Source organism: Macaca nemestrina, chromosome 12, assembly GCF_043159975.1.
Source record: "Macaca nemestrina isolate mMacNem1 chromosome 12, mMacNem.hap1, whole genome shotgun sequence".
NCBI classification, from domain to species: domain Eukaryota; kingdom Metazoa; phylum Chordata; class Mammalia; order Primates; family Cercopithecidae; genus Macaca; species Macaca nemestrina.
The window spans coordinates 120,277,885-120,305,503 of NC_092136.1; the positions used below are offsets into that span (position 1 = coordinate 120,277,885).

The following is a 27,619-nucleotide window of genomic DNA, read 5'->3' on the forward strand; positions in this document are numbered from 1 at the left end:
CACTTTGGGAGGCCAAGACGGGCAGATCATCTGAAGTCAGGAGTTTGAGACCATCCTGGCCAACATAGTGAAACTCCGAGTCCACTAAAAATAAAAAAATTAGCCAAGTTTGGTGGTGTGTGCCTGTAATCCCAGCTACTCGGGAGGCTGAGGGAGGAGAATGGCTTGAACCGTGGAGGCGGAGGTTGCAGTGAGCCGAGATCCTGCCACTGCACTCCAGGCTGGGTGACAGAACAAGACTCCATCTCAAATTATATAAATAAATAAATGCTTATAACCTGATCTAAATGCTTGTAATAATTTATGTTATAGTATTATGTCCCAGAATTGACCATTGATTGACACTCTGAAGCATTGGAAGGTAGTTAACAAGAAACTGTAGGGTAATAACCTTAATTAATGGGCAGACAATATCAATTAACAAAACATTTTACCTTTTTGCTATATTTGTAAGTTTGAACTTATATTCTTTTTACCAAAATATCACATGCCCTGTCTTTAAGGTCATGCCATTTTAGAATCCCAGAATTAGTAGTTATTTATGGATTTTACTTGTAGAATTTTAACCATACTTGAGCACATCAGAATGTCCAACTTTTAGCAGTCTCCATGTAGATTGTAGTACCACTCTATTTCTTTATGCAGCAAGTAATGAAAGTTTTCTTTTATGTGTTTGTGTGGGTGTGTTTTTCTTTAATCTGTTTTAGGATGGAGCTGTAGTTACACCCTCCAGACCTTTAGGTGACACCCTAACAGTCAGTGAGGCAGAAACAGATCCTGGAGATGGCCTGGGCAGGACTGACTGTAGCAGTGGAGATGCTTCTCGGCCCAGTAGTGACAATGCAGATGTAAGTATTCAGTGTTCTAAATCTTTTTTCTTCTGTATTCTTCTTTACAGCCCCTTTCTAGATTTGATTTTAAGTGACGTGAGTTAGAGGTGTCTTAGCACTTTTTACCATCCCCATTTTTAATATACCAATTTGATAAACAGAAATCTGGATACTGTTGTATATAAGCTTTTAATTCCAGAGTTCACTTTTTCCCTTGAACACCCATTGCCAACTGTTTCTTTTACAGGGATGGAATTTCCCAGCAGGCATCTTGTTCGTGGGTAGAGAAGTTACTAATGCCAGTGCATTCTTACTGAACCGAGAGACCAACTGTTGATATCTTTAAGAGCATGTTAATATTCCATTTGTGGTCAGAGTGACTCAGTCTTGAATCATGGGGCACTTTGCCATTACCAAGAGGAAAAACCTTAGTCCTGTTAGATAGGCTTCAGTTAATAGCCCAGGTTTAGTAACAGCACTTTCTTGATTAACCCAGAAACTGCCAGATGAACATGAGTATCTGTTAAGACGATAATAAAACATTTTAAGCTGAATATGATGTAGCACCATAGACATGTGAATACTTAAAAGCTAAGTTCAGTATTATTTACTCAACAATACTTTGTAAATTGTATGCAGTGATAGGAATAATGACTTAAATGTAGATCACCCTCTTTAAAAGTGATGAGGGAAGTTGTCTGAACGAATGTTTTGTAATTGTGGGTCATGAAATCAATTTTGTGGGTTATATTTCTTTAAAAAAAAAGAATAGGAAATACAGTGCTTTGCATATAGAAGAGATGTCACTTCTTGGGACTTTTGTTACATATACACACATCTACTATTTAACAATGTGAAGTTTCTCTCTTATTGAAGGTTGTTGGGATGGGGGTTGTTTTGTTTTGTTGTTTTTTAAAAGGAATCCATGGTCTAAGCCATAAGTCAGGCTGTCTCTTGAGGCTTAGGCCCAATGACCCAGTTCCTCATCCAAAAAACAAACTGAGGATTTTTGGGTTTTTATTTACTTATTTATTTATTTTTGAAAGATGGTGATAGGAGTCTCGTGATTGGGTTAGCTAAAGGTTTTAATGGAAAATTTCAGTTTGGGCTCAAGGAAAAAATGGTAATAGCTAATATTTGTTGGGTATATATCACATACACAGTGATGTGTTTTATGTTCCTTAGTTAATTCTCAGAACAGCCTTATGAAATAGTACCGTTGTTACTGTAACTTTACAAAAGAAAAAATTGAGTTAATTAACTTTAACAAAGGGAGTTAACTTTCCACACTTATTCGGGCAATAGGTAATCTACTTCTGCCTAGCTCCAAAATACCAGTAATCTAAATATAAACAAGAGCACTGAGGTATGAAAATGCAAAACATTTTGAGAGAGCAGTGAAAATTTTAGGGCAACCTGGTGTATTAGGGTTATAGATGAAATGGCTAGAGATTATCTTAGAAGCCAAATCATGAGTCCAGGTTATAAAGGGCTTCAGCTTGTTCTAGCAGTACATACTGCTTTTGGGAATGCTTCTCGTACTCTTCTTTTTGTTTTACTGCCGCGTCTCCTCTCTGTTTTCATGGCTTGTCCCTACCATGAGATGGGAAGTTCCTTGAGAGCAGAGGGACTGTCTTGTCTGACTTTATGTTTCCAAAGTGTAGCAAATTGTAGGCATTCAGAGCAAATGATACGAATGAGAAATTTGAATTTTATCTTGTATTTAGAGGAATGTTGCAATAAAACATGTGACTTAGAAATATAATCTTATAAAAGAGCGAGTTGTCGGCTGGGCGCAGTGGATCACGCCTGTAATCCCAGCACTTTGGGAGGCCGAGGCAGGCCAGTCACAAGGTCAGGAGTTCAAAACCAGCCTGGCCAACATAGTGAAACCCTGTCTCTACTAAAAATACAAAAAAAATTAGCTGGGTGTGATGGCACATGCCTGTAATCTCAGCTGCTCTGGAGTCTGAGGCAGGAGAATTGCTTGAACCAGGTAGGCGGAGGTTGTAGTGAGCCAAGATCACGCCATTGCACTCCAGCCTGGTTGACAGAGCAAGACTCCGTCTCAGGGGTGGGTAAAAAAAAGAGTGAATTGTTGAGTATAGAAATAGGCATTCCGGTCAATTAAGACTGTTTGACATGTAATTGATACTTAGTATTTGAATAAACGAAATCAATTAATAAAGTGGACTTTATTTTGCATGCAGAAGACAGGCACCATCAGAAACGTATCTGGGGAAAATAATTTGGAGTAAAGAGGGAGATCTGTAGGAAAAGAAGACTGCTTGGCTTAATAGGAACTTTAATAAATGTGTGCTGAATGGATAATAGTTAGCATTTATTCAATAACTACTTTGTGCCAGAGGTTGTACCCAATGCTTTACAGATACTCTTTTTTAACACTCATAATAATCTTAATAAAACAGTATCACCATTTCATTGATGAGGAAACTGAGGCCAAATAAATAACTGAATATCATGGAAATCCAAGTGAGAAATGATAAAGTCCAAGCTAGGCTGTCTTCTGAACACGTAACACACAGGTTTAATTTCTACAAGTGTCCATTTGAGACTAAAGATGTGTTGCTTTTAGCTTATGGATTTCCATGTTTGTTTCAATTGTGTTGTAAGTATGGAGGAATCAGTCTGCTTTTGTTGTTGTTGTTGTTTTAACAGTACTTTGAATTACTGTTTTACATTTTATCTTTTGAATCAGTTCTTTTAACTTTTTCATTGTCTCCTCATTTTTATAAAATAATTTCCTGGTGGTTTTGTGAAAGTTCCTACTTTTGCTTACCTTGGAGAAGGCATTAAAGAATGCCCTGATACCCAGTTCTCACAAGAGAAGCAACTTGGTAACAAATCATCATCTAAAATTCAGAGCATCTCTCCTTTTGATTTTTCAGTTTGTGAGTGATATTTTTGAAAAACTATTTATCTTGGAAAATTTTTAAACATATTCAAAAGTAAAGACTAACATAATCCTCCTCAGGTCCCTGAGAACCTAGCCTTAGCAGTTTTGTTTGTACCCGCTATTCCTTACATCCTCGAGACACTGGATTAAAGTAAATCCGAGGCATTAGTTTAATAATGTGTCTCTCTCTAAGAGATAAGTTTTTAAAATATAGCTATAATATTCTTATTAAATCCTAAGAATTAATATTTTCTCAATACACAGTTTTATTACCTTGTTTTATAATGATCTTTTTACAGTTTATTTGATTCAGGATCCAGTCAAGGCTTTCATATTGCCATTGGTTCATAAGTCATTTTAAGTCTTTATAATTTATAATAGTTTCCTTCTTTTTTTTCCTTGGCCATTTTTTTGTTGTTGTTGTTAAGAAATTGGGTCATATGTTCAGTAAAACAGCCCATTTTCTAATTATATTTTCATGGTGTCGTATGACATGTTACTTTATCTAGATTTTCTGAAAACTCCCAGTTAAATCTACAAGTCTTGGTCACGTTAGGTTTGATAGTTGTTATTTGGAATAATTCATGGATGATATTGTGTACATCTCGTTATATCACATCAGGATGTGAATGGCTGTCTTACTGTGGTTGTAAGCTTAAGGTGTTTAGGTGATGTCAGCATGATTTCCTTCATTATAATGTTCCCTATCAAATAGCTTTTATGAAATGTTTTCACATGCCATTCGTGATCAGAATGCCTAGATCCATTGTTTTATTCTGAGTTTCAAAAGGATATTATTATAATTTTGTCATTATTTCTGTATTTATTACACAGAGTTGTGTTACAAGAAATGATTTCCCTTACTAGCTAATAGGTTACCCTAAAATATAGCTTATGCAGAAAATGTAGGGTAAATACTTCCCTTGATTCTTTTCAGAAGAGTCTTTTCAGGAGAGATGATACTCTTACAAACCCCAAAGGTGACAAGTGGGAAGGGTATATGTGTGTAATATTTTGAACTCACGGATTTCCGTATGAGTTACTCTTTTTTTTCTGTTGGTGGGAACCCTCTCAAATTTTCTCCTGTGTTCTTTTGACATGCCCCTCCAATATCTTTAATAGCTTTCTTGATTTTTGTGACAGAATTATTCTAATCTTTTATATATCTTGTCCAAGACCTGAAAGTCATTCATTTCTCCAAGGTGGGGCATACATTTGAAACTGCTGTTTTCTCTTGGTGGCAGAAATATCTTGTGATACCACCAAGATATCTGGGTACATGCATAGGTAAAATGTATCTTCCCTGTCGGCATTCGTTAGGTCTCTGCTTCCTCATTTTTGGTTGCTCTAAAGAATGTCTCCCATTGCTTTGGGGTGTTCCTCATCTCCCCAAAGTGAGTTTCTGCATCCCATATGGTTGATATTTTATACAGTCCATTCTCAGTATTTGTGGGCAGCATCTGTGGATTCAGCCAACCGTGGATCACAATATTCAGGAATAGAAATGCGTCTGTACCGAATATGCACAGACTTTTTCCTAGTCATTATCCCCTAGACAATACAGTGTGACAGCTAGTTGTACAGCATTTACACCGTGTCAGGTATTATAAGTAATCTAGAGATGATTTAAAATACATAGAAGATTTGCATAGGTTATATGCAAATACTATACCATTTTATATCAGGGACTTGAGCAACCATTCCCCCACAAATACTGAAGAACAACCGTATTAGGTATTATATAATACCATATAAATGTATTAAAATCCACCTTTCACATGAAGGGAGTAACAGAATAGTAGAAGCTTAATTGTACTCATAAGTAGGGCAAAATGCTTTTAACTTGAATAGAAAGGATAGTTTGAGAAGGTAAGGGTTAAGGAAGATAAATAAAGAGAGTTTGATTTTGGCCGGGCGCGGTGGCTCACACCTGTAATCCCAGCACTTTGGGAGGCCAAGGCGGGCGAATTATGAGGTCAGGAGATCAAGACCATCCTGGCTAACACAGTGAAACCTTGTCTCTATTAAAAATACAAAAAATTATTTGGGCATGGTGGTGGGTGCCTGTAGTCCCAGCTACTTGGGAGACTGAGGCAGGAGAATGGCATGAACCTGGGAGGCGGAGCTTGCAGGGAGTCGAGATCATGCCACTGCACTCCAGCCTGGGTGACAGAGCGAGACTCCGTCTCCAGAAAAAAAAAAAAGAGTTTGATTTTGACATAATGAGTTTGAGGTATGCAATATATCTAGTAATTTGGTAGAAAGTAACCTCCAGGCCTGGAGATTAGGTAAAATTGTTTTGTTGACTCTGTATTGTTTATCAACATAAAACTGAAAAGGTGAGAGAATAAGTGACTTGTCGAAGTAAAGAAAAGGTAGCAGAACCAAGTATTTTATGAAAGATATTTAGTAGTTGTAAATACAAATATGAAATTCAGAGCAATTTTTTTTCACACTTTTTTCCCTCTTCTCCTTTTGGTGTGCCTATTGAAATGAACTGAAGATCTTGTTTTTTTTTATTAGAGTCCCAAGAGTGGCCCCAAAGAGAGGATTTATCTAGAGGAAAACCCAGAGAAAAGTGAAACAATTCAGGACACTGTGAGTATGAAATCCATGCAATGATAGTGCTGTCTTTAGCTTTCCTTATACTTAAAGTATGATATAGACACATCTGATGTTTACATATTTTATTTTTTACTTTTTGGAGAAAAAAATTAAATTTATTAAAGAAACTTAATAAAGATTTGAATAAGTCAAGAGCTATTCCATGATTAGTAAGTATTATTAGGTTCTTAGTATTTGTCGTGGTGGTAACATAAAATGTACTAGTTTAACCATTTTTAAGTGTACAGTGGCATTAAGTATATTCACATTGTTGGGCGACCATCACTGCCATCCATCTTCTCCAACTGCAAGTTGGTACCCAGTAAACACTAAATCTACATTTCCCCCTTTCCCCGGCCCCTGGCAGCCACCATTCTACTTTCTGTCTCTATGAATTTGACTACTTTAGATACTCAGGTAAAAAGAATGATACAATGTTTATCCTTTCATGACTGACTTCTCTCACTTAGCATATGTCTTCAGCTTTCATCCATGTTGTAGCATGTATCAGAATTTCTTTCCTTTTTGAGACCAAATCATATTCCATGACATGTATATATACCACGTTTTGTTTATCTGTCTGTCAGTGGGTACTTAGATTGTTTCCACTTTTTGGCTATTGTGAATATGCTGCCTTGCCTTCAGTTTTTGTGGGTGTTTATCAAGAAGTAGACTTGCTCAATCTTACATATTCTTAATTGCATGCTTTTAAGCATTCTCACTTTATTTTCTAATTAGATTTGTTTACAGTTGTGGAGTAAAAGATACAACAGCATTTTGTAATGTTTTTATTGTCAGCAACATAAGGACTATCGAAAAATCAGAGACATTAAATCATTATAAAATCAAAATTGTCTGACTACTGCTCTAAACGAATTTATGTTGTTTCACCTGATTTCTTTTTCTTTTTTTTTCTTTTTGTAGAGAGGGATTTCGCCATGTTGGCCAGGCTGGTCTCAAACTCCTGACCTCAGGTGATCCACCCACCTCAGCCTCCCAAAGTGCTGGGATTGTAGGCATGAGCCACAGTGCCCAGCCAGTTTCACCTGATTTCTTTTTTGTGGAATTATTAAAGCCTTGAGGTTAAAGAAAATAATAAGAGTTATTAAAAGGCAGAATGTGTTTAGGAGACTCAATATGTAGTGTTGCAATACAAGGAGGAAAAACTACATATACTTATTATTCACTCAGTTTAAAACTTGTGGATCTGTTTATATAGCTTCAGCTATAACTGCTATAACTGCTGTACACATGACTCTCAAATCATAGGCCCACCTTTCTTTGCTGAACTCCATCCAGATCTTGCAATGTTAAACTGCTGTCAGATTTAAGCCAAACTCATTTTTTTCCTATTTCTTCCAAAATTTTTATTCCCCATTGCTATATGGTCTTTAATTTTAGTACTTATGGTCTTCAGACATCCTGTATGTATGTATGTATTTATGTATGCATATATTTGTGTATGTATATATGTATGAATGAGACAGGGTCTTACTCTGTCACCCAAGCTGCAGTACAGAGGTTAACTATAACCTCAAACTCCTGGGCTCAAACTGTCCACCCACTTTAGTCTCCCAGGTAGCTAAGACTATAGACACATGCCACCATGCCTGGCTAATTTATTTTGGCTTTTTTAAGAGTGGATCTCTTTGTTTTTCCCAGGCTGGTTTCAAAATCCTGGCCTCAAGTGATCCTCCCTCCTTGACCTCCCAAAGTGCTGAGATTACAGGCCTGAGCTACTATGCCCAGCACCGATGTTTATTATTTTATATATTAATGCCTCTGTACTGCCGTTTTTGTGCTGAATCCAACTTTGTGAGTTGACAAATGGAGGAGCTATTGCATGGGGGACTATCTGCTAATCTACAGTTTATTCTTAGGATTTTGGTATCTTTGTTTCTGTAGCAGTGTTTGTGAGATTACTTGATGGTTTTAGAGTATTTTATCAGTGATTTTTCAACCAAGAATGATTGTGCCTCCGTGGACATTTGACAGATGTCTGGAAACATTTTTGATGTCTAGGGCTTTGAGGCTGCAGTTGGCATCTGGTGGGCCCACAGAGGTCAGGGATGCTGCTAAACGTCTTAGAATGCACAGGCTAGCCCCTATAACAAAGAACTCTCTGGCCCAGAATATTAACAGTGCCACAGTTGAGAAATCCTGAATTATACATTTATGAAAATTAATTAAAAATGAAAAAATAGAGTTCGATGATAGCCTTCAATTATGTATCATTAATGGAAATCTTGGGTTAGTACTTCTCAGGTATATTAACCTCTCTTCTAACTTTGTATTATCATTTCTGCTCTTATTTTTCCTTTGTCCTATTGTCTTCATTCACTTTTTCTTTAATTTTTTAATTGTAACCATTTATGTAAGCCCAACTTTATTTTTTTCTGTAAGAAGTTCTAAGTATGTATGAATTAATAAAAGAAGTTACAAAAGTGTACAGAAAGTGTTAGAGTCAGACAACCAAGTGTATAGTGAGCAAAGGATATTTCCTGTTTCCAAGGGAAATGGTTTTTCCCCCACCCAAAAAAAAACTGTTGTTGTGGTCATTTTCTCTGCCAGAGTGATTCATGGCCTTGAGAATTTGTGAACCCCTACTTTGAAAATAAAGTACTTCAACGGAAATAAAACGAAATCTCACCATTTAAGTGAATCATGTCTTTTTGATGGGTTGGCTTTATTCTTTTTCTAAATTTGACCACCAGATAATTTTTCTGTTTCTTTTCCCTGAATGTTGCCAGGACACTCAATCACTTGTCGGAAGTCCCTCAACCCGTATAGCACCTCATATTATTGGAGCAGAAGATGATGATTTTGGTACTGAACATGAACAGGTGATGACTTTTTTCTTTCTAAAAAATAAATTATTACTTTTCTGCAATGTCTGATTTGTTGCAAGAATGAACACTTTCTGGAGATTAAGATAACGTTTGTAAGGATTTGAAGCTAAATCTTAGAACCAGTAGCTCCTTGGGTTAATTGCTTATTTTAGCTTTGAACAATAGAAATGACCTTGCTTTTAAAGCCAGTGAGAGGCCATTAATTTATATTTAAGTACTTCATTTCTTTGGGGTTGAGTGTGTTTCTTAAAATAGTATTTTTTTTTTTTATTTCACATCTCAGTTCATTGGTGGTATAAAGGAGTATGATTAGCTAGATTCTTGTCCTTGTATCTTGTGATCTCGCTAAATTCACTTATTATTTCTTGGTGCTTTTAAAAATAAATCTTTTGGAGTTTTCTACATAAACATGTTGTGTATAGTTTTTATTTCCTTATTTTCAAGCTGTTTATCTTTTATTTCTTGTTCTTGGCTTTATTGCATTGGCTAGGACTTCTAGTATGAGATTGAATTAGAGTGACAAGACATGCTTGCCTTATTCCTGATCTTAGGGAGAAAACAGCCTTTCATCATTAGGTATGATGTTAGCTGTAAGTATTTTTTAGAGACTCTTTATAAGGTTAAAGGTTACTAGGTTAAGGAGTACTCCTGGTTTGCTGAGAGTTTTTATCATGACTGGATGTTGAATTTTGTTGAATGAGATTATTATGTAGTTTTTCTGATTGTTAATATGGTAAGTTACATTGATTGATATTAGAATATTAAACTAGTCTCACATTCCTGGAATGAACCCCAGTAGGTTATGATGTATTATCCCTTTGATATATGTCGGTTTCAATTTGCCATTATTTTACTGAGGATTTTTTACATCTTTGTTGATGAGGTATATTGATGTATAGTTTTTCTTTTTGTAATACGTTTGTCTGGTTTGATAGTTGGGTAATGCTGGTCTTTAGAATGATTTGGGAATATGAAAATTGAGATGCTAGTTTACATTATTATTGTTTTCCGTGTTCAGTATATTTAGGGATTATACAAATATTCTAGGATTTATCTTACTTAAAATCATACAACTTCATTTCCCACCCTTTCTGCAATTAGCCCAGAAGAAAAGAATAAACAACTATTTTATGATTGGGCAAAAAGCCTTTCACTACATTTCTAGAAATGTTGTTAGACTGTTTTTTACATACTGATTTGTATACATCCGAGCTACTTGGTAATCATCTCCTAAATTTCCATTCTCCCAAAGTGGTCTTTCTTCTGACCTATCCCCAAGAGATGGTTAATGTTCAGAGAAAGAGATTCCATAGCTTCTGTTGCTAATAAATTTTAGTGAAATTTTTTAAATCTTGAATTTTTTATAGGGAGATCAAAGTGAAATTTGGATAGCTATGTTCAATTGAGCCTACTTTGCATTTAGTATTTGTATGTTGGAGTTACTGATGCATAATCATTTCTTCCTCTAGATCAATGGACAGTGCAGCTGTTTCCAGAGCATTGAATTACTAAAATCTCGCCCGGCTCATTTGGCTGTTTTCTTACACCATGTAGTTTCACAATTTGACCCTGCAACTTTGGTAATATATTTTACAATCTAGCAGATTCAGAGTTCTTCTGTTGATTCATATGCCATAGAACTTTTCCTATCTATACGATGAGTGGGCAGACTTCTTTCAGTTTTCCGTATAAAGGCAGATATGAAAGATAATTAAAACATTATTTTTTAAACACTTGATTATATAGTAATAACTACATTGTTTATGGTAACCTACCCGTTCCAAACATTCCTACTCAATGATGACCTAGCAAATTACATTTTTCATGGTTCCTCATTTTGTCTTTTTCATTCCTGTCTCCACTACAGCTCTGTTATCTCTATTCAGACCTGTATAAACATACCAATTCCAAGGAAACTCGTCGCATCTTCCTTGAGTTTCATCAGTTCTTTCTAGATCGATCAGCAGTAAGTTGCCAAGTTAATGTTGTAATCTTTGCCTTAGTACATGGAATTATTGGCCTCCTGCTTCCAATCTTCCCTCCTATGTTTTTGGATTTTATTGTGCTTTCTCACACCTGTATTATATTTCAATTATTGATAACTCTAAACTGTTTTTTTTTTATCATTTCTAAATTAGTTTAGGCATGTGAATTCTCACAGTAGGTTTTAGGGGATATATATACACACACACACGTATATATTTGTGGTTTTTTTTGCGTGTGTACAATTAGAGTAAGGAAATGAAGAAGGGAATACATATGATATTACCTATATATTAAGACCCAAGGAATAATACTTGAATAACTGAACTCTGGGTGGCCTCCTTGAAGTTTAGAGGCATAATTTTTACTAAAAAGTAGCAGAAAAGATTATGCTTACACTGAAATAAATGCTGATAAAGGTTACCAGGTTAAGGAGTACTCCTGGTTTGCTGAGAGTTTTTATCATGACTGGATGTTGAATTTTGTTGAATGAGATTATTATGTAGTTTTTCTGATTGTTAATATGGTAAGTTACATTGATTGATATTAGAATATTAAACTAGTCTCACATTCCTGGAATGAACCCCAGTAGGTTATGATGTATTATCCCTTTGATATATTGTCAGTTTCAATTTGCCATTATTTTACTTTGTCATTAAAAGTGTTAATAAGATTTTTAAAGTAGTAAGTTTCATTGTTAGTCTTGTTACAGGTAAATAGCACCTAGCCCTTAATGCATCCTGGATGATCATGCTGCAGGTCCCTAGTCCTTTCACATTTGCAGTTCCCTTAGATGACTGCTTCATACTTTTTCCCCCCTAAAACCTCCATCTCTTCCTTTCCCTAGTCCTTTCTCAGCTGATAACTTTGACCTTGTTGTTTCTCTCAGAAATTTAAAGTATATAGAAGAGAACTTCTACTAGATGTATCATCTGCCTCCATTATACCATACCATGTACTCTACTCTTTCTCCTGATGCTATGGAGTGATTGTCCATCTTTTTTTTCTTTTCTTTTTTTTTTTTTTTGAGACAGAGTCTTGCTCTGTTCTCAGGCTGGAGTACAATGGCACAATTGCCCCTCACTGTAGCCTCTGTCTCCTGGGCTCAAGTGATCCTCCTGCCTCAGCCTCCCAAGTAGCTGGGACTACATGTACACACCACCATGCCTGGCTAATTTTTGTACTTTGTAGAGATGGGGTTTTGCCATATTGCCCAGGCTGGTCTTGAACTCCTAGGCTCAAGCAATCTGCCTGCTTCATCCTCTCAAAGTGCTGCGATTACAGGCATGAGCCACTGCACCTGGCCTCGATTCTCCATCTTTTATCTAAGGGCAGCTCTGCCCCAGTTTACAGTGTATTTCCTTATACCTACTCAAAGACCTTACTTTAACAATTATCCTCGCTTCTCCTGCATCATCGGTTTTATATTTTCTACAGATAATTATTCACATCAGTGTGCAAACATTGTTATTTTCCCTTTCTAAAAACGAACACACAAACATATTGGCTCTACTTCTCCCTCCAGCTCCTGTCCCATTTTCTTTGTATTCCTTTACAAAATTGTCTATACACTTTCACATTCAATTACCTACTCAGTGACTTTCCTAACCAACCTACTTAAAATCTCAACCCTTTCACTTTCTGTCACTTTTTCTGTTATTTTTATCTATAGAACTTTTATTTATTTAGTTAGTTAGTTTATACAATCAGTGTTCTGTACCTGCAGCTTCCACGGATTCGAACAACCATGGTTGGAAATATTCAAGGAAAAAAACAAAAGCCAATACCACAATAAAAAATGAAACAAATTTTTAAAAATACAGTATAACAACTATTTGCATAGCATTTACATTGTATTAGGTATTATAAGTAATCTAGAGATTTAAAGTATACAGCAGGATGTGCATAGGGTATATGCAAATACAATGCCATTTTTTATAAGGGACTCCAGAGTTTGCTGATTTTAGTATCCTTGGAGGTTCCTAGAACCAATACCCCATGTGGATATCAAGGGATGACTATATTCTTACTCTCCTACCTGAATATAAGCTTTATTAGGCCAGATATTTTTGTTCTGTTTGTTCACTGCTGTGTGCCTAACACTGAACAGTTCCTGGGACATAGTGGGGTCATTTAGGTATGGTTAAATGAGTTAGGGTTCTGATCATACTCCCATTGTTTAAAATATTGTATTATTTTTATTAAAATAATTTACTTTCCTAAAAAAATGACAATATATTGAAGTATGTTTGAATTTTGCATTTCTTAAGAGGGCACCAAGCTAAGTCAAAACTTTATATTTTGCTACTCATGATCTGTATATCAATATTAAAGTATAAGAAGAATCCTTACACTTTGATTTGCTAATTATACTTTTATGCTACCGCTCACATTTATTTCATATAAACACCATCATACACAAATGAGCTTTTATTACTTTTTTGCACTTGAGCTAGAAATGCTTTTAAGAAAGTTGACTTGAGCTACTGCCTGTCAAAGAGAAAGTTTTAAAATCCATTTCACTTTTCTTCAAATGAATATAAAGGGATCTTACAATTTTTAGCAGTGACTTATTTTCAAATTTAAAACTTCAGATCTCATAGGACTTGTTTAAATTCTGAAATTATATGACTTAAATAGGTATACAATACAAAATAAGCAGGAAGAGGTTAAGATCTTTTCTCTTAATGCAAAATAATAAAGTTTTCCCCTCCGGTAGTTAGGGGTTGGGGGAAAACAACAGTCTGGTAATTATTATGCAAGTATTATGGAGAAAATCCTAGCTAGGAATAAGTAAATTCTAAGACAGTCACCTTATTTGGTTCAGTAGGAAGAACTATAGATTGTTACTGGAGATTTAAAACTCTAAAAACTCAATATTTTCTCACTGGGAGTGTGACATTGTGAGGGTTCTTAAACTTTACGTAGGAAAACGATTAGGAATATTACTGGTCTTCAGAATGAGCATCTCAAATATAGGAAAGAAAAATCATGGCTATATATGAGTACGTTTTTCATATGATAATATACACATAATTTAGGTTTTACCTATATTGATCTAAATGATGTATAACTGATTATATTGACCAATGATTCTAGGAAGCCAAAGCCAGTATATTCATTAGGGTAAGTGTGTCACAGAAGCATTCAGTCACCTAGCTAAACGACTGTAGACATTTCCTTTATAGCATGATCCTTGGGAAAAGGGCTTATTTTCAAGTTTAAATAATAGAATGTTCTGGTGCTGTGAAACGTGAATGAATAAATGAGCTTGTACTTGATTATGCTTGTAGAGTGGGTATCCAAGTTGTATCCCCTTACTTTACACAAGTACTTATGTACATCTTGAAATATCTTTGGTGTTGTTACACCTTTTGTTTGCATTTCATTTTAGCACCTGAAAGTTTCTGTTCCTGATGAAATGTCTGCAGATCTAGGTAAGCTTGGAGCACTGACATCGTGGAGAATTACATCTTAATAGATACGTAGCTCAGCTCATCTGTAAAGGTTTTGTCTGTCACATGGTGACTAGTTGATCACCTGAATCACAATAGAAAGATAGTCTATAATACATTGAAGAATAAATGAGGCCGGGCGTAGTGGCTCATGCCTGTAATCCCAGCACTTTGGAAGGCCAAGGTGGGTGGATTATCTGAGGTCAGGAGTTCGAGACCAGCCTCACCAACATGGTGAAACCCCGTTTCTATTGAAAATACAAAAATTAGCTGGCATGATGATGCATGCCTGTAATCCCAGCTACTTGGGAGACTGAGGCAGGAGAATTGCTTGAACATAGGAGGCAGAGGTTGCAATGAGCCGAGATCACGCTATTAACACTCCAGCCTGGGCGACAAGAGCAAAACTCTGTTTCAAAAAAATAATAATAAATAAAAGAGTAAATGAAATCAGAATTCTGGGATGAAATATACGAACTGCCCTGAGGAACTTCTCTTTGGCAAATTTCAACTTAAATTTATACAAAATAGCATTAATATGTTGCCAATTGTATGTTGCCCACAACATACCTTTAGATAACATAATTCCTTTCGTTTATGAAGAAAAGAGAAGACCTGAGCTCATTCCTGAGGATCTGCATCGCCACTATATCCAAACTATGCAAGAACGAGTCCATCCAGAGGTTCAAAGGCACTTAGAAGATTTTCGGTAAGCTTAGTGGTAGATAGAATTTTATATGATTATTCTAAATTAATTTTTTTAGGTAAGAAAAAGTTATACTTTAAACACTCAGCTTAGCACTAGATAAACCATATAGTCTTATTGTTATTAAAACATAGTGAACATCTGGAGCCAAAGGGTTAGAGTGGAACTAAGAGTCCAGACTCTCCATTCCAGGCACCTTCAGGATCTGAGCTCAGAGCTGTGTCTGTGCTAAGTGTGTTCCTTTAAGATATTGTATGGAGTCATTGCTTCTAGAATTTTTTCCTCTGGTATCCTAGATGACATGGACCCATAAGTGGAAAAGTGACATTTTTCCTGTTCCTAGGAATCGTAGCTATGGAGACTGTGATGAAACGTCCCCAGAGCGAGGTAGTTTTTCTTTAGGCTACCTCAGGAAACTTCTCTATTCCCTTTAGGCAGAAACGTAGTATGGGACTGACCTTGGCTGAAAGCGAGCTGACTAAACTTGATGCAGAGCGAGACAAGGACCGGTTGACTTTGGAGAAGGAGCGGACATGTGCAGAACAGATTGTTGCCAAAATTGAAGAAATACTGTAAGTAATAGAAGTATATGTGGAAATGCCCTCTCTACTGAGATGCTACTTACGCTTGAAGTACCCTTTGGGCAAGTTTAGCAAAGGTATCAGATTGTGTATGTGGAGCCATTTATTTTGTCACAGTACTTGAGAAACTGAAATTTTTTTTTCTTTTTTCTGATATTTTATTTTAGGTAAATTTCTTGTGTTCCTTTTTCTGGGTCTTGGTAAATGGGTAACTCTAAAACTTTTAATCAGTGATCAAAAACAGGTTGATTAATTATTTTTAATGTATAGGCCTTGGAAATATTTCTTGCCATGAAACATATACAGTTGGGGACATGAGGGTGAAACAGATATGGTTCTTTAGGGGATCAGGGTTCTTTTGGTATTTTATTCTAGGGTGTGGCCCAAAGCATTTGACTCTGTTCTGTTATTTCAGGTATCTGAGTTAATAACAATTTTTAAGGCCAGGCATGGTGGCTCACACCTGTAATCCCAGCACTTTGGGAGGCTGAGTGGGCAGATTACTTAAGGCCAAGAGTTCGAGACCAGGCTGGCCAACATGGTGAAACCCCATCTCTACTAAAAATCCAAGAATTAGCCAGGCATGGTGGCGCACTCCTGTAATCCCAGCTACTCAGGAGGCTGAGGCACGAGAATCACTTGGGCCTGGGAGTTGGAGGTTGCAGTGAGCCAGGATCATGCCATTGCACTCCAGCCTGGGTGGCAGAGTGAGAGACTGTCTCAAAAAAATAAGTTAATTAAACTTTCATATTTCATTTTTAAACTTTTTTTTTTTTTTTAGGATGACTGCTCAGGCTGTAGAGGAAGATAAGAGGTAACATAACTTTTTTTTCATAGAATTTTAAGAAAAAAAGAAGCTATGTTTTTTCCTTTCGGCCCTAAATTACAATTTATTTCTTTTAATTTACAAATACAGTTTGTGGTCTCCCTCTGGTGGCTTGTATGTTATTTGACTAATACTCTACTGCTGTCCTGAGTAGAATTCTCTTCTCTGTGCCATGACTAGATAGTTCTTTAGTTTTTGTTTGATTCATTTCAGTAAGTCTAACCTTGGGGTTTTGGAAATCATTTGATGTCTTTATTCTACCAGCCCTCCCTTCTCAGAAGTCTTAATTTTACTTCATCCTTTCTCCTCCAGTTCCACCATGCAGTATGTTATTCTCATGTATATGAAGCATTTGGGAGTAAAAGTGAAAGAGCCTCGAAATTTGGAGCACAAACGGGGTCGGATTGGATTTCTTCCCAAAATCAAGGTGAGACTGAAATAATGTAATAGTGCGTTCAGACCTCAGGGCTTCTTTACGTTTGGGTGCAGTGTCTTCCATTGTCAGTATTTACTTAATCAGCCAATTAATGCTAGTCATACAAACATTAATAAGATACTATCTCTGTTCTCAAGAAGCTCAAAATCTAGTGAGAAATCCAGATGTGTAAACTATTACTAGACAATGTGAAAAGTGAAATTAGCAGTTTAGAAAGAGTGCTATTTCTGATTCTGTTCATGCCTTATACTTTTCTTTTACTTTGCCTGAACTAAATACCCCCTGTGTTGCTGCATAATTGTTGTCATGAACATCTTTAATGGCAGTAGAGGATTCTGTCAGTTTGTAATTATTTGTGTTTTTGTTTAGTGTTTACTAGATTGTAAAGCTGTATGAGTACAAGGACCTTCTTTATTATTGTATTCTCAACTATTCGTAAAATAGTTACTAATAGTTATACTTAGTAAATTTGTTGAATGGATGAATGAATTGTTTAGAATAAGTTCCTGGTAAATGTGCTATAAAACTACCCTTTGATTTTCCAAAGCTGTCAGTGATAAAGGGTTTGAAGAAAACATCTTGAGTCTGAGGTGTACACAGTACCGTGCGCGAACTTTTAATGAGTGCTCTGTATGTGCACACACACGTGCACGGGGTTTCATTTACATTTAACAATTTCTTTGAACTAAGCATTAGCATTACACTATGAAAATCGCAAAAGCAATTTACTCTGTTACATATCTCTTATTTTTTGTACTTCGACTCTAGCAAAGTATGAAGAAAGATAAAGAAGGGGAAGAAAAAGGGAAGCGAAGAGGATTTCCCAGCATCCTGGGACCCCCACGGAGACCAAGCCGTCATGACAACAGTGCAAGTATGTTGAAGTTTGAAGTGCTGCATTTTCACTATTTCAGACCCTCTTCACATCAGAGGCTTCTTTAGCTAAAATGAATTTCTGGAGAAAGGAGTTGTTAAGATGATTTTAGTGAACTCCCAACATGCCTTGTTTCCATTCAGTGTTATTTCTGAACTAAGTACCCCCTATGTTGCTACATAATTGTCATAAACATCTTTTGTGGGCTGGGCGCAGTGATTCACGCCTGTAATCCCAGCACTTTGGGAGACTGAGGTGGGCGGATCACAAGTTCAAGAGATCGAGACCATCCTGGCTAACACAATGAAGCCCGTCTCTACTAAAAATACAAAAAATTAGCCGGGCGCGGTGGCACATGCCTATAGTTCCAGCTACTTGGGAGGCTGAGGCAGAAGAATTGCTTGAACCTGGAAGGCAGAGGTTGCAGTGAGCCGAGATTGCACCACTGCACTCCAGCCTGGGTGACACTGGAGCCAGACTCTATCTCAAAAAAACAAAAAGAAAAGGGGAAAAAGAAAAAAAAAAATTTAGTGGCAGTATTCTGTCAAATGTCCATAACGTAGTTTACTTACCTCTTCTGATTTTGTTTCCATTCAACTTGTGTTTGTTAAATTAAAAAAAAAAAGTGTGTATCTCCACCACACTGTTTAGTCCTTTATACATATTTACTTAGTCTCCATACTTCTAAAATTTCTCCACCTCACCATTGTATTTTATTTGCTGATCTCCCTTCCACCCCAGGCCCAATGAAGAGAGATCAGCCCACTTGAGATGGCTGCAGGAGAAATAGGGATGGTGGTACCATGGGAAAGGGTCATGTAATGGTTCTTATCTCAGGAAGTACTACATTTGAAAATACTGAAGCCAGGTGCAGTGGCTCTTGACTGTAATTCCAACACTTTGCGAGGCCAAGGCGGGAGGATCACTTGAGCCTGGGAGTTCGAGACCAGCCTGGGCTACATAGTGAGACCCTGCCTCTACAACAACAACAGCCAAAATTAGCTGTGTATCATGGTGCATGTGTGTCGTCCGAGCTACCTGGGAGGCGGAGGTAGTATTGCTTTAGTCTGGGGAGTCAAGGCTGCCGTGAGCCATCATCTCGCCACTAAGCTCCAGCCTGGGTGACAGAGTGAAACACTGTCTCAAAAAAAAAAAAGATATTGGCATGGTAGGTGGTGTGAGTAGGATTGTGATAGTGAATGTCCCACACATTGAGGAGTTCTCCCTCAAATGCCATTAGTGCCCCTTGTTGAGAAACACTGAGAAGGTGTGAAATTTTCAGAGGAAGTTAAAGAGATAGAGGATTTCACAGATGTTAACTGTGAGTTCCAAGGGATACAAAAGAAGAATTTCAGGAATTAGGGGTTAGATTAGGGTATAAAAAGCTGGGTGAGGGTGTAGAATGCTCTGGAGATTAAACACCTGAGTGGGAGTCTTTGGCTTCTTGTGGTGACTTTGTGAACAAGGGTAATTAGCAGGATGGGGATTGGTCTAGATGGTCTTTGAGGTACATTATGATGATGAAGGTTTGAGTGTTGGGAGAGAACTGGGGTGGGAGCTTACTAAGAACTCACAGAAATAAAGACTTCATCTTCATTCTTACAAATGAACACAGCTCCATGTCTCTCAGTATTCCTCCTCCCTCTGTCCACCATTGTTCTCCTTCTTTTCTCATGACCCTTCTTCTTTCCCTGCATCTTCCTCTTCCTCACTTTCATCGTCTTGTCTCATCCCTCCTCCATCTCCTCATCTTTCTCGTCTACCTTCCTCTCCTTTTCTCTCTTCTCTTCTTCCTTCCTTCATCTGTCTGTCTGTATGTTTCTCTGCATAACAATCCACTATATATATATTTTTGGGTCTACCCATGTTTCACACATTTTACCAGATTCTTTTACATTGTCCTTTTTTGCTTTTAGCTAATTTGCAATATAGATTATTTTATTTGTTTTATTTATGTATTTATTTATTTTGAGATGGAGTCTCGCTCTTTCACCCAGGCTGGAGTGCAGTGGCACAATTTCGGCTCACTGCAACCTCCGCCTCCCAGGTTCAAGCGATTCTTCTGCCTCAACCTTCCGAGTAGCTGGGATTACAGGCACGTGCCACCACCACACCTGGCTAATTTTATTTATTTATTTTTTTTTAAATTTTTTTTTTTTTTGAGGTGGAGTCTCGCTCTGTCACCCAGGCTGGAGTGCAGCTGGGCGATCTCGGCCCACTGCAAGCTTCGCCTCCTGGGTTCACGCCATTCTTCTGCCTCAGCCTCCCGAGTAGCTGGGACTACAGGTGCCTGCCACCACGCCCGGCTGATTTTTTTGTATTTTTAGTAGAGACGGGGTTTCACCGTGTTAGTCAGGATGGTCTCGATCTCCTGACCTTGTGATCCGCCCATCTCGGCCTCCCAAAGTGTGGGATTACAGGCGTGAGCCACCGCGCCCGGCCTTATGTATTTTTAATAGTCACAGAGTTTCACCATATTAGCCAGGATGGTCTCAACCTCCTGACCTCGTGATTCACCCACCTTGGCGTCCCAAAGTGTTGGGATTATAGGCTTGAGCCACCACACCCGGCCGCAATCCAGATGATTAACCACCATTTTCTGTTCAGTTGGCAGAGCCATGGAACTACAGAAGGCGCGCCACCCTAAGCACTTATCCACACCCTCATCTGTGAGTCCTGAACCTCAGGACTCTGCCAAGGTGCGCCAGAGCGGGTTAGCAAATGAAGGAATAGACGCTGGATACCTGCCTGCCAATTCCGTGTCTTCTGTGGCTTCAGGGGCCTCTTTTTCCCAGGAAGGAGGGAAAGAGAATGATACAGGTGAGCTAGTGCTGTAGTTCAGCTTAACTAAGCATCAAGATTTTAAACACACTAACTGAAAAATAGAGTGGCAAGTTAATCAAGACTAAATCCCAGTTTAATTTAATTTTAACTTTTTAATATGCTACAACCAATAAAAAATCTATGCTGAATGATAATTTAAGTTCTGATTTGTCCAAAAAAATATTTATTAAGCTCTCTTGTCAGGCATTAGGTTTGTCCCGGATGTTAACATGCAATAATTATACACAGATGCTTGCCTCATGAGCTTATTGTCTTGAGAGCGATAGTCACAAATATAAAAAATGCAAATTGTGCCAAGTCCAATCAAGGGAAGGTAAAGGGAGTACCGAGGGAAGTGGTCAGTAGTTAGAGGCAGATGGGGGTGTCTAAAGAAGACTTTTTAAAAATCTGAGGTTAACTAGAGGTTTTATTTTTCAATGTTAGTAGGAATGCAACTGAAAGAAAAGGTAGAATATGTGGGAGACAGTACATAAGCAGTAGAACAGCGTTGTGAGGAGAGAGGAGATGAGATGTGGAGTGTATGTAAAGGTAAGACTGTTTACTGAGAGTGAGAGTTCAGTGAGAAGAGCAAGGGAATTTGAAGAGTAAAGAAAGATATGAAGTAATTGTTGTAGATAATTGGGCAAGGAGCTTATTACCATGTCTTCATCCTTGTTCGGGAGGTGGTTCAATTTCTGGTGGTGACATGATCGAGAATGAGGCTCTGGGAGTGGTCCCTGAGGTGCCATAGAGGAGGCTACTAGGGATGAAGACAGCAAGGAACCAAGGAGCCAGGAGTTTGCATAGCTTAATATTCATGGCTTGTGAGGCCACCAAGTGTGGTTTTTATCATGGAGAGGAAAACTGTGAGCCACCAGCCAACTTTTAGCATTGCTAGATGACAGAACCATCTATAGTGAATGCTTTTTTAAAAATCCATTCCTAACATGTCCTTTGAAATTTAGTGCACAAGGGATAAGCTTTCAGAGGAAAAAAATGGGGATTATACTACATCACATTCCTCATCATAACACTGGGTGCTGAAATACAAAAGAGCCATGCCTTCAACTTTCTGAAGGAAAATGGTTTTGAACTTAGAATCCTATATCCATCCAAGCTATTCATCAAATATGAAGAAAGAATAAAGACATTTTCAGATACGCAAGGTCCACAGTTTAACTGGAATGTACGTTTCCCTTTAAAATCATTTGAGGATACACATTCTAGCAACATGAGAGGAAAAATTAAGAAAGAAAATGTCCTGGGATCCAGGAAACATTGGAAACACCCAGGAAAGTGGCAAAGGGCAGTTCTGAAATGATGGTTGTGTCTCAGGCCAAGAGAGCCACTGCTCCAGTTTGGAACCCAAGAACATCACAGATAAGAAAAGGGGGATCTTAGGCAGTGGATAGTATGAAGCAGCAGAGGAAACAGTTTGAGACTTGATAAAATTATGTAACTTTGACAGCAATAAAAGAAAAGCATTTAGAAATGTTAAGAAAAACAATTGTTCAGGAAAATAAGTCATGATTTCAACATGAAGCAAGATAAAAAGTGGCATGATCTTTAGCAATTGATGGTGTGTAAGAAAGACTTTAATAAACGTTCTGTTTGAAGTGGCCCATGAATTGCATCATTGGACCAGCAGGAAAAAATATATAATCCTAACTAGTATACTTCTTAATCTGGCGGGAATGATGTATACATGTGTGTTGTAGATGACAGTATATATATGTCATAAGCACTTTTTCTTGGTTTTCAGACTTGTAGAATAACCCTACCAGGCAAAGCATGGAATAGTTCATTATGGCTGCAGATTAGAATACAAATGTAAAAAATTATTTTATGATGCAAGTAAAAATGTAGTTGAAAGAAAAGAGAGGTAGAAGGAAGGAAATACAACTAGAGGGAGGATGTGGGCACTGAATACCTAATCTGACATAGAACAGAGTTGAGATACTAACTTTTTGATAGAACAAAAACATAGACGTGTCATTTAAATTTAGGTAGTAACTGATAACCCAGTTAGTAATAATGATAAAACTATTAAGCATTGGGAAGAAATGGGAGGAAAGTGAAGGTGGAAAGTATAAGTCAGCAAAATCCTCAGAGGGGAAAGAAATAGATGCTAACTAAAGATAATAAATCATGAAAAAGAAAGAGGTTATTTGTAGTTGGACCACTATAATAACTCACATTTGAAAACATGAAAAAAGATTGATACTGGGGTAGAAAAGCATAAGATGGGAAAATGTTGTTCCTCATCATATACTCTTCTGCACTATGTGAGTCCTTGCTATTTCTTATGTTAATTTTTAAGAAACAACTTTAAAAATTATTTTTCTGACCAGGCATGGTGGCTCACACCTATAATCCTAGCACTTTGGGTGGCCAAGGCGAAAGGATTGCTTGAGCCTAGGAATTCAAGACTAGCCTAGGCAAAGTAGCAAAACCCCATCTCTACAAAAAATTTAAAAATGAGCTAGGTGTGGTGGCACGCAACTGTAGGCCCAGCTACTTGGAAGACTGAGACGGGAGGATCATGTGAGGCTGAGATGGGAGGATCACGTGAGCCTGAGATGCCATAATTTTGTATGTTAAATTTTTAGTTCTAGTGAACCTGCAGTTGTTTAAAGAATGTAGCTATGGATTAGACTGAAGCTCTTCTGGGAACTAATTTTTTTTGGTGACCAGTGACTTTATTAAGTGTTAACACTCTTCAAATGTCTGACTTTTGTCTATAGGATCAAAGCAAGTTGGAGAAACACCAGCACCTGGAGACACCTTAGATGGCACACCTCGTACTCTCAATACTGTCTTTGATTTCCCACCACCTCCATTAGACCAAGTGCAGGAGGAGGAATGTGAAGTAGAAAGGTAATTCAGTGATATCTTAGAGAAACTTAGGGCATTACTTAAAGTTTTTAAATTATATACTATTCCTATACTTAGTAGCATTCTAACACTTAAGCCTGGCATGGTGGTATGTACCTATAATCCCAGCTACTTGGGAGGCTGAGGCAGGAGAATCAATCACTTAAACTCAGGAGTTTGAGACAGGCCTGGGCAATGTAGTAAGCCCCCACTTCAAACTGTAAAAAATAAATAAATAAATAAGTTGGGTGCATGAAAGAACTAAAACACCATTTCAGAACTTGTTACTGAAATTTAGAAAGGTACTCAAATTTTCTTCAATTTATTTTATATTATTACAGTATCCCAAAGAATTATTTATCAAGCTTGTTGGAGTTTCACCTAGCTTTGAGTATCCTTGGTATAAATTTATTGATCACCATTTTGTTTTCATGTTACTTTTTACTCTCCATTGTTTTAGGGTGACTGAACATGGGACACCAAAGCCCTTTCGAAAGTAAGTATATCTTAAGCAGCTTTCAATAAAGGCGCATTTTAAGAAATGTAACCTTTTTTCCTCTTGAAGTTCCAGTTTAAAGGAAAAGAAACCCTGTATACCAATCTGTTATGTAGTCTAAAAGAAAGCTGTTAAGAAACACCAGTCATTCAAAAGCTGTATTTTGAAGTATGTATAAAACAGCCATTTGTAGGAGAGGATGAAATTTCAGGCTCTGTGCTAAGTCAGATTCAGGAATCTGATTAGAATTTGTTGTAATATAAAGACGTATGCTGTTTCCCGTTGTCTACCTGAAGCCCTCAAATTGAATTCATTATTTTTGCTTCGTAGGTTTGACAGTGTAGCTTTTGGAGAAAGTCAAAGTGAGGATGAACAATTTGAAAACGACTTAGAGACAGATCCACCCAACTGGCAGCAGCTTGTTAGTCGAGAAGTGTTATTGGGACTAAAACCTTGTGAGATCAAAAGACAGGAAGTGATTAATGGTGAGTGTAATCAATTTGTTGTTGTTTACAAATACTGAGTTTTGTCAGAGTAAATTAAGTCTCTCAGCCTCGGAGTTTGCTTCAAAGTTTCTCCTAGCCTTTTGTTTTAAACAAAGAGGAAATTAAACTGGACAGATAATCCTTGACCTCAAGGAAATGCAAATGCTTCTGTGATTCTTACTGATAATTTAAAAGGAAAACGTGTTTAGCCTTAAAGATATTTAAGATTCATAGCATTATAGATCTTAAAGTTGAAAAGTCATTGTAACAACTAAGTTATTTTTATGCATAGATTTTAAATGAGGAAGGTAAGGCCCAGGGAGATTGAATTCATTAAGATCATACAGCTAATAATATAAAAGGAAAAAAATTTCGTTCCTGGTCTTCTTTCTGTATCCAAGTGCAGTGTTCTTCATTTACCCTAGCATGTTTGTGATAAATGTGTGGCATGGATGCTGTACCCTTTGCTATCCTTAGCATGTGATTTGAATAAATATCTTGTCTCTGACAATACTGAGACATCATGAAATTATAAGCCTGACACCAGAAATGAGTGTTTATAGGCAAATTAGGTAACCAAAAGTACTATTATTTCTTAAGAGGGCTCAAATTAAAGGCTATATGATGTTGGGGCTTACAGTTTTCTTAATGACATAGTTGTGATAGGTGGGTATTATTGTAAACAGATAGATGAGTTTGGGAATACACTAAAAAAAAAAGTTTTGAATGATATTTTTTATTTGTCAGTATTCAACTCTCAGAGCCAGTATGTAGGATAATTTCTTGGAATCAAAATGAATTCAGAGATATTTTATCCTTTCTAAATGATAAATAATGTATTATATAATTCATTTGCTACTTCACGCCAGCTAAAGAGTATGATTGATCCTATGAAGTTGTTCTAAGTAAGGCAACATTTCATATATCTTTCCTGCTCAGAATTGTTCTACACTGAAAGAGCTCATGTTCGAACACTGAAGGTTCTTGATCAAGTGTTCTATCAGCGAGTGTCCAGAGAAGGAATTCTGTCACCCTCAGAGCTACGGAAAATTTTTTCAAACTTGGAAGATATTCTTCAACTTCATAGTAAGAGAAATTAACTCTGATATTTGCCCCTAACGTTTCCAATAGAGAAAAATATTATGAGTATAAAATTTTGTAAATGTACCCATGTTAGTATTCCTGAGATTATTTGTGAGAATGTAACATAAATAAAGGAATGATTAGAACTTTGACTAGATCCTTTTCCTCACAATCAGTCTTACATATACAATGTGTCAACATAGGGCTTCCAGTCTAAAGTCAGTGTCTAAGGTGAAAAACATGAATAGTCAAATTCACTGTTGAAAATTTTCTATCAATTATAGTGTATATCTCTCTTTAAATATATATATCCAATATAATATATGTATAAATGTATTTTAAAAATAGTAGTGTATGGTATATAATCGCATGGTTGGGTAATTTTCAGGAATTGTTTTTATTGTTTTGAGACGGAGTCTCGCTCTGTTGCCCAAGCTGGAGTGCAGTGGTGCAATCTTGGCTCACTGCAACCTCTGCCCCCTGGGTTCAAGGGATCCTCCCACCTCGGCCACCTGAGTAGCTGGGATTACAGGCGTGCACTACCACACCCAGCTAATTTTTGTGTTTTTCGTAGAGACGGGTTTCACCGTGTTGGCCAGGCTGGTCTCAAACTCCTGACCTCAAGTGATCCACCCACCTGCTTTGGCCTCCAAAGTGCTGGGATTATAGGCTGAGCCACTGTGCCTAGCCTCAGAAATTGTTTTATTGTTTTGTGGCTTAGAACACTTGAATAAGTATATAAAAATTCTACCTTGTTGACATTTTATTGGTTGAAATCATCTTGGACTTTTGTGGACGGTAATATGATGTTCCTCTCATTTATAGATCACTATTTCTCTATGACCCTTAATTTTTTTATCTTTCTTTTTCATGTCGTTACTACCTATAAACATCTGCTAACCAAATTGATGCCTTTTATTCCTTTGTGGGTAATCTTGGGTTTCACAGGCATGCATTGACAAGTTCAGGCTTGATTATATCCATTGCCTGCACACTTACACATTTTGAGAGGATCAGTGAACAGAATTACTTGTACTGTTTACATTCAAGTTATTTTTGAGCATGATTATGGATGGAGTCTTGAGGTTAAATGAATATTTGATGCAACTACCATGTATGTAATGTGCTAGTTTCCAAAACTTTTTTGTTTAGCACCTGTTTTTCAGATAGAGTTTATAATATCTGGATGTATAAGCACTATGTCCAGATTTCTATTTAAGGAGATAAGAAGCAGCTATACTACTGTGAAAATCCTCTTTATAAAAAAAAAAATTAGCTACTCTGTACTACCAGTAATTCTGTCTACACTGAGTGTGTTACTAACGTTTTTCTATCTTTTTATCTTTAGTTGGATTGAATGAACAAATGAAGGCTGTTCGAAAGAGAAATGAGACCTCTGTTATCGATCAGATTGGGGAAGATTTGCTGACATGGGTAAGGACATTTTCTGTTTCTCTTTATTATTTTTATGGACACTTGGTCAGATTCAAGGTTGAGTAACTAACCTTTCTGAATACGCAAACTCACCCATTTTGCAAAGTTAATGTAAAGCTGAAAAAGGTCAAGCAGTAGATTCCATTTCAAGAAACCACTTTTTTTTGCTCATCTGTAAGAAGCAATCCCTTATCCATTAAAGTCATACCATGAATTGCAGTGATTCAGTCACACCTTCAGGCTCCACTGTAATCCTAGTTTTTTTGCAGTTACCTCTTCCACTGAAGTCTTGAACTGCTGGAAGTCACCTGTGAGGGTTGGAATCGACTTCTTCCAAACTCCTGTTAATATTGATATTTTGAC

General features: G+C 37.1%; 1 protein-coding gene across 4 annotated transcripts in view; it reads left to right on the plus strand.

Annotated features, from left to right (window-relative positions):
* Positions 1-27,619, plus strand: part of LOC105476492 (Rho guanine nucleotide exchange factor 12) — a 148,029-nt gene that overhangs the window by 93,885 nt on the left and 26,525 nt on the right. For all 4 annotated transcript variants that reach the window (XM_071075718.1, XM_071075716.1, XM_071075717.1 and 1 more), the window contains 17 exons: positions 708-848; positions 6,271-6,345; positions 9,102-9,194; positions 10,670-10,780; positions 11,068-11,166; positions 14,578-14,620; positions 15,242-15,347; positions 15,779-15,916; positions 16,707-16,739; positions 17,064-17,178; positions 17,956-18,061; positions 20,669-20,881; positions 23,629-23,761; positions 24,219-24,254; positions 24,585-24,739; positions 25,679-25,825; positions 27,171-27,256. In XM_071075718.1, the coding sequence (XP_070931819.1) occupies positions 708-848; positions 6,271-6,345; positions 9,102-9,194; positions 10,670-10,780; positions 11,068-11,166; positions 14,578-14,620; positions 15,242-15,347; positions 15,779-15,916; positions 16,707-16,739; positions 17,064-17,178; positions 17,956-18,061; positions 20,669-20,881; positions 23,629-23,761; positions 24,219-24,254; positions 24,585-24,739; positions 25,679-25,825; positions 27,171-27,256 (1,830 nt within the window). The remainder of the gene's footprint in view (positions 1-707; positions 849-6,270; positions 6,346-9,101; positions 9,195-10,669; positions 10,781-11,067; positions 11,167-14,577; positions 14,621-15,241; positions 15,348-15,778; positions 15,917-16,706; positions 16,740-17,063; positions 17,179-17,955; positions 18,062-20,668; positions 20,882-23,628; positions 23,762-24,218; positions 24,255-24,584; positions 24,740-25,678; positions 25,826-27,170; positions 27,257-27,619) is intronic.